This window comes from Nansenia antarctica (genome assembly GCF_963989245.1).
Source record: "Nansenia antarctica genome assembly, chromosome: 14".
NCBI lineage: Eukaryota > Metazoa > Chordata > Actinopteri > Argentiniformes > Microstomatidae > Nansenia > Nansenia antarctica.
The window spans coordinates 19,282,495-19,289,994 of record NC_137684.1 but is presented as its reverse complement, the minus strand read 5'-3'; the positions used below and the strand labels follow the sequence as shown (position 1 = coordinate 19,289,994).

The 7,500-nt window shown below is 43.3% G+C and overlaps 1 protein-coding gene across 1 annotated transcript in view; it reads left to right on the top strand.

Moving 5' to 3' along the window:
- kcnq1.2 (potassium voltage-gated channel, KQT-like subfamily, member 1.2) overlaps positions 1-7,500 on the top strand; it is a gene marked incomplete at both ends in the record, with an annotated part of 167,417 nt that overhangs the window by 32,095 nt on the left and 127,822 nt on the right. Inside the window, 3 exons of the mRNA XM_080544662.1 lie at positions 2,150-2,176; positions 4,110-4,160; positions 4,379-4,496. Coding sequence (XP_080400788.1) covers positions 2,150-2,176; positions 4,110-4,160; positions 4,379-4,496 — 196 coding nt within the window. The remainder of the gene's footprint in view (positions 1-2,149; positions 2,177-4,109; positions 4,161-4,378; positions 4,497-7,500) is intronic.

Sequence of the window (7,500 nt, the reverse complement as noted above, 5' to 3'; positions counted from 1 at the left end):
GTGGGGTCAGGCACAGTTGGAGTACTTTAGGCTGAGATATAAGCATTGATAGAGATAGGACTTATGTGTCGTCCTCATAGCAGTTGTATTTCAGGCGTGAGCATATTACATTACTCAGTCTCTCTTCCTTTCTGGTTGACCCTGTGCAATGATAGCTGTAGCCATCTGCTTGAGACACAATCATTTGAAGAATGCTCTGACTCTGCACCTTGTATGATTACATGACTCTTTCAGAGATGAGGATCTCTTTCTCTCTCTCTCTCTCTCTCTCTCTCTCTCTCTCTCTCTCTCTCTCTCGATCTATCTATGCATCCATGAAGGAGCAGTTATGTAGTTATGTAGCTGGTTGTTCATATAAGGAGCTTGAATCTCTGGGGAGACAGACAGGGGTTCTCGTTTCGACCCCTTGCACTGACACAAGATGGTTGCCACGTGGCTCCGGCCAGGCAGATGGAAGTCATTACGGCTCTGTGGTGATTAGAGGTCATGGATACAATCTCTTTACTGCCCCACTTGTCCACTTCACTGGCCTCAGACACTCATGCTGGCTGGATGGATTTGACCTGAAGAAAAATATGGAGCAGCTAACCAAGTTTTTTGTTCCAATTTTCCAACATTTTGTTGTTTTCTTGTTGAAGTGGCAGTTCAGTTTCAGTTCATGAATCGCGGTGACAAATATTCCCCAAGACAATTCTGCATTCAATCACTTTCATCACAATTCTAGAAAACATTTACTTTTTCCACATTGTGTGCCCCACTCCCTCTCGCTTAAAGTGGTCATATAGGTACAGCCACTTGACTTTTAGAACAATGATATATAGCCGGTGATTCTTGAATAATATAACTTACAAATATCACATGAGCTGTGTTCAACACCATAACCTCCGGAGTCGTACACCACTTTGAGAATTGTCAATTTAATTTTAAAGGGGCAATCTGGGATTGGATCATTCGTGCGAGATTAATGATATATACTGTAGCTATTCATTCTTGAATAATATAACTTATACTGTAAATGTCTCATGAGCTTAGTTCAACTGTCCTTCTCCAGAAACCCAAATATATATTTCTTATTACATTGTTTGTAAGCAATATAATTGTAAGCTTTAAAACATGGTCAAAACGATCATTTTGATCTTATGGATAGCCAGTCTATGAATTTAAGAGTGGTTACATTTCTCCAGCCCCCGCCCCATCCCTCTCCATATTACTGATGAATTGGACTTTTCCATCTAACACAGAAGGGGGGGGGGGGGGGGGGGGGGGGTTGGGGGGGTGGGGGTGGGGGGGGGGGGGGGGGTTGGGGGCTTCCTGTGTAAAACCCTGCCCCCGCCAAATGAATCCCCCAGGTTAATAAGTGGTCTTTATGAGTTTTTCCTGTCAAAGCACATAATCATAAAAGAAAGGGGAAAGACATAAACGCCCCAACGTCACCAGCAGAGAAAAAGAGTTATAAGGGGAGAACGCTATCTCGTTTGGTGCTTTAATTGGAGGTAGAGAAGTCAGATAATGAACACGAACATATGTCTTCGTGCCTTTGAACTCGGAGGGACAAATGCATATTTGTGGAGTTGCATGCGTTCAGTATTTTGAGGTCAGTTAGCAGAGCCCGGTTTTGAGAGGCTGTGAATGTCATAAAGCAGTTGAAGTAGCCATACTCAGCAGTATGTTCTCACTAATGATAATGTTTAGAGCGGAGGCAGCGTGTCATGCATTTTTGTTGCGCCAACGGTGCATAAAAAACAGACATCTGCGAATACAACAAGGTTTACTGCTTATCTAATGGGATTATGTTGTCTTGAATCTAAATGTTATTAGCAGTCGTCTATCTGACGAATGGCATGGGTAGACCAACCGAGGTTCAGCAATCAATTGAATGTGCTCTCTCCCATTTACAGAATACAGATACACACTATGTACATATCACACGATCACACCGTCACCAATTTGATCTTGTATGTTGTTGATCATTTTCTGTTGTCGTCGATCTCATCGTTTCATACAGTTCAGTGTTGTGTACTGAGGCGATATTGAGGACATAGGGGTTGTCAACCCACTTTATACAGTGCAGAGTTGTAATGCTGAGGTGATATTGAGGACATAGGGGATGTCAAACCCATTTTGAACAGTTCCCTCTTTTCCCCCTCAGGCATCACCAGGATGTTCAGGCAAACAGGTGAGCCCTTCGATGTCTCTCTCTGTGTGATTGATCTCTATCACAATTTGCAAAGCATGCCTTCCAGTATATACAGCCTACATACAGCCTGTGTACTCAGCTACCCGCATTGTTTTCGTTGTAAACACTGTCAAAGGGATGATGTCAGCAAAGGGCCGAAGGCTCTTCCTATGCTATAGGCTAAACTCTCATCTATCAGTCTCAAATTGTCATTTTGGTAATATATGTAATTATATGTACCTGTGTGAAGTCGATGGAACCGTGCTGGAGGGAACACAGCAGGATATTCAAAGCAAGAGGCCAAGGCATTTTAGACCATTACCAAGATGGCATTTGGACAAACTTGAGTTTGACATCACTCTTGACTCTTGCAGTCTTTACCGGTAGTTACAGTACTGGAGTAGTTACAATACTCCAGTTACGTACTCCTTTTGTCCCATTAAGAGGTCCTTCTAGGTTAATCATTAGCTCGTCTGTTTTTTAATGTGGCCTAGACAGTATTTTAATTAGTCTGGTGCTTTGTCACTAACTGGAGCAAACTGGTCACTACCAGAGATGGGAGGGGAGGGGAGGGGAGGGGAGGGGAGGGGAGGGACAGAGAGAGAGAGAGAGAGAGGCACTGGTCTCCTAGAGCCAGGCCACAGTGTTTTCTTTTCTCCCTGCATTGCCAACTCCAGACGGGGTGAGAGCTGGGACAGGGGCTGGGGGACCTGGGGTGACAGAGAGAGAGATCGGGGGTGATAAGCAGCCATTGTGGAGCTCTAGTGGTCAGAAATAAACTGGGTATTGTTTGATTTAGTCAACGTCCGGCTTATCACTCCACTTATCTGTCTGGCCCGACCGTCTGTGAGAATCTCTCTTTACCTCCAGCCAGGCCAGGTCCCTGCTCTCTCTCTCTCTCTTTCTCTCTCTCTCTATCTCTCTCTCTTTTCTCCTCTCTCTCTCTTTCTCTCTCTCTTTCTCTCTCTCTCTCTATCTCTCTATTTTTTCTCTCTCTCTTTTCTCCTCTCTCTCTCTCTCTCTCTTTCGCTCTTTCTGTTTTTCTCTCTCTCTTTTCTCCTCTCTCTCTCTCTCTCTCTCTCTCTCTCTCTCTCTCTCTCTCTCTCTCTCTCTCTCTCCCCCTATCTCTCCATGCTTGTTTTCATTCTCTGGGGCTCCAAACCAAACCTGTTTGCTCTGACAGGGCAGATATTAATAAGCCTTTGCAGTGTTTGTCTAACCGATAAGCCAACTCGCGTCCCCCCTGAATGGGAGAGTGTGTGTGTGTGTGTGTGTCTGTGTGTGTGTGTGTGTGTGTGTGTGTGTGTGTGTGTGTGTGTGTGTGCATGTGTGTGTGTGTGTGTGTGTGAAGAGGTGGTTTAAAGAAACCGTGTAGGAGAAGCTTCCGGGCTGGACAATGTAAAACAAATCAGTGGTAAAGGTGCAGAGGAGTTGGAGTGGTCACTCCGTTCTTGGAACCCAATGTGCCTTAATTCTTTATCACAATGGAGGTCGACTTGTTCCCGAGAGCTGATGTCAGACTATGCATAGTCTGACTGTAGGTTGTGTAGTGTTGTGTAGCTGTTAATGTTTTGCTGTTGTCTTGCTTCTGTGATTGTTCCCGCTTTTACTTTTTTGTATTGTTATGTGATTCTGTCTTTTTGTGCTGCAGAACAGGAACCTGTTGTGGCCAGTCTAAATGCAACACATTTTTAACATCTGTAATGTTACTTTGAATCTTTTCCTGTATAATAATTTAAAAAGAAAGAACGTTGTTTTTGCAATGACCAGCTGTTTTGATACTGTGTCTTCATCTGTGTGTCACAATTAAACAATAGAGTGTTTGCTTCTTTTTTCCCCACATATAGCAGTACGCATATCTATTCTCCCTGACTGGCCTTCCTCCTCTGCCACTCTTCATTTTCCTTGTATTCATTTTTCTGCCTGACTCCAGACCATCAGCACTCGTGGTCCTCTTTCACTCTGAGCTGTCCTGCCTCTCCAGGTACTCCCACACTCTTTCTCTAGCAACTTTACTTCACTCTGTTATTTCCATACGGCAGTCACTTATGGACTTGTTTCTGAAATACACGTATACAAACGGAATAAATGCAGTCTTGCTGCGACGTACTTAATAGCTTTGTCACTTTTAACAATGTCACTTCCACTGACGTGAGTCATTCGACGTATCACAAAACCCCCACTGTTGTATTACTTTCACAGTGAAGAAAAAAATGGGAACAACACCCTCCATACACATCTCCCGGGCCAACAGCTTCAACGATGACATGGAGTATGTCAGCGAGGACATCCCCCTGCCTGTAGTGAAGGACACCGCACAGTAAGTCTCCTGTTTGTTACCAAAGCACTATACCATTGTACCAAAGTACATCTAACCCCACCTGTCACCACAGTGCAGTACACCTCCCATTCACTACCCCACATCCCATATCTCCATACTCTCCGTTCTCAATACTACCTACAATAACAGGCCTTTGTGCTCCTTCTAAAGGTCTACTGTATATTAGTGGCCTAAATACAACAAAAAACGCAGTTGGGTAGTTAGGCAGGATAGTGTTTCTGCTCGAACCAGGAACCTTGAAGACGTCGCATTGTTCCGCACAGGGGCTTTGACCTTCTGTTAACACTGGTTTATATTTAGTACTGTACCGAAAGGCTTTTGTTAGGTCAGAGGGCCTTCCCTCTCAATATGAAGCTGTTGTGTTGAACTCACTAGAGGGATAAAAGGGCCTGTTGAGTGGCCCAAACCCACCTGGTATAGAGTGGTATTATAGAGGGGATTATTGCTTAGGAAATGCAACCCCCCCCCCCCCCCCCCTTAATTTGTTTGGGACACGCAAGGTTACCAGATGGCTGTTGCAACATGCCCAGTGGGGGTTGTGGGGGGGACTTGTAATAGCCCAATGTAAATCTTCCTTTGATGGTAATTGTCAGGCAAATAATGAATTATACTGTATTTGCATAATGCTTTTACTTCTATTCGTTAGCTTGTTCATGGGGGTGTCTTTGTCTTTACGTTGACGGCCCTGACTTTGTTTTCAACTGTCTACTTCCTTTTACTGTAAATTATTATTTTTTGCTTTTTGCTTTAAATTGGAGACCAACATCCCAAGGCAATGTACATTTTTGCATCTCAGTAACTGACCTGACACCTGACATGTTTACAGAGAGAGAGAGAGAGAGAGAGAGAGAGTGAGAGAGAGAGAGAGAGAGAGAGAGAGAGAGAGAGAGAGAGAGAGAGAGAGAGAGAGAGAGAGAGAGAGAGAGAGAGAGAGAGAGAGAGAGAGAGAGAAAGAGAGAGTGAGTGTTGTAGGACTTTGCACTGTCAGTGTGTCAACAGTGTTGTTTGGCCTGGGCCTGTGCTGTGGTGTAGTGGTGCTATGGGATATATTGCTACATAGAGTTTCCAGTGGGATGAACAAACATGGTTTACTACATCTAGTGAAAATGATCTTTTTTTTCCTGGCTAAAACTAAGACAGGGAAAATATATTTTTCACATAACGGCCCATCATCTTTGAACACGCCTCAACTTTCTGATCAAATGTTCTTGATAGCTGCAGTTGTTTTTAATCCTCAAACACTTCAGGGCATGAAATTAACATTTAGGTCTATCAGCCAGGAGGAGTCTGGGGGATGACCAGCCTATTTTTGATCAGCCACATTATTTTTTCCAACATGACGTGTGTTGTTTATTTAACCTTTATTTAACCTGATAGGTCAATTGAGAACCAATTCTCATTTGCAATGTCAATCTGGCCAAACAGAGGCAAAACAGAGGCAAGTCTGTACAACACAACACAATACAAAATAAAACACGAGTACAATAAACAACAAAAGTCTGTTTTAAAAACATCCTAACAAATCCCAACATCACAATATAAACGGTGTATAAAACAGTATATAAAACAGCAGGGACCAGGCGGAGGTTATTTTAAAAGCAGGTGCAGGGATCAGACTATGAGTTTTGAAAAGAGGGGAACGAGATGAAGGTGTTGACTTTTAGTGTCTTTTGCAACTCATCCCAGTCAGTAGGGGCAGCAAGCTGGAAAGAGTGACACCCAAAGGAGGTGCAGACTTTGGGGATGACCAGTGATGAATTTGCTGGAGCGTAGTTTGCATACACTGGTGGAAATGTTCAGTACAGGTGGCGGGTGGCGGGTGGTGTGTGTTCATGTTTTGCCCTGCTTGTCTTGTATTAGTATTTGTATCTTTGTAACATTTTGTGTACACGCTGTACCTTCCCACATTGACTTCCTGCCAGGTCACTCTCGCAAAAGATAATGGGTCTTACCTGGTTAAAAAAAAGGGGTAAATAAATGAAAATAAATCCTTGATTGGGAGTCATCCAAATGGACATGTGACAGAATTCCCACACAAAAGTGGCTACACCAGCCAGGTTTGCTTCCAAGCTTTTATCAAAATCAAAATGAAATAAAAAATAAAAGAATGGATGCAGCAAGTGATGACTTTAGTCATTCATGGAGGTATTTGGGAAAGTAATACCGCATATAGCTAGAAGCAATTTACAATAAAATGCAGGCATGCAGTCGATTCGGTGGGATCTGGAGGAGATCATAAAAATGTTCCACCCGAATAATCTCTAATCCTGGTTGCGCCAGGTGCCTTTAACTCATGGCCTGTGTGCCCCTAGGAGATAGACCTAATGCATGTAGTACATTTGTGACAGGGTCTGTTAAAAGTCCCCAAGTAGGGGGACACATCAAGTTTTAAATGTGTCATACATACATACATACATGCTTATTTGAATGTTGGTACACCTCAAACCAAATACCAGAGAAAATTGTGGACCTTTTCGGACCTGTGTGTGTGTGTGTGTGTGTCTGTCTATGTGTGTGTGTCTGTCTATGTGTGTGTGTGTGTGTGTGTGTGTGTGTGTGTGTGTGAGAGTATGTGTATGTGAAATAGGTGTAGATTCTTAAAAAAAAAAAAAAATCGTCATGTCATTTCTGACTCAACAATGAAGCAACTTGTGGATATGTTTCGCTCAAATCTCTACAAATAGCCTACTCGTGTGGCCTTGGTCAGCAAGTTCTATTTACATTTAATTATGTTATTTGGCTGTTTCATTTTGTTCCCCATTACAGTTAATCTATGGCCGTGAAGAGTGAAGTGTTCAGCTGGAACCTATTTTACCAAATTGGATTTGATGTATTTATATGTAACTTTATGGAAGGGGAGCACACAGGCCTGCTATGGACTTCAGTGTAAAGAGGAGCGTGTGTGTGTGTGTGTGTGTGTGTGCGTGTGTGTGTGTGCGTGTGTGTATGTGTGTGTCTGTGTGTCTGTGAGTATTGAACAGTG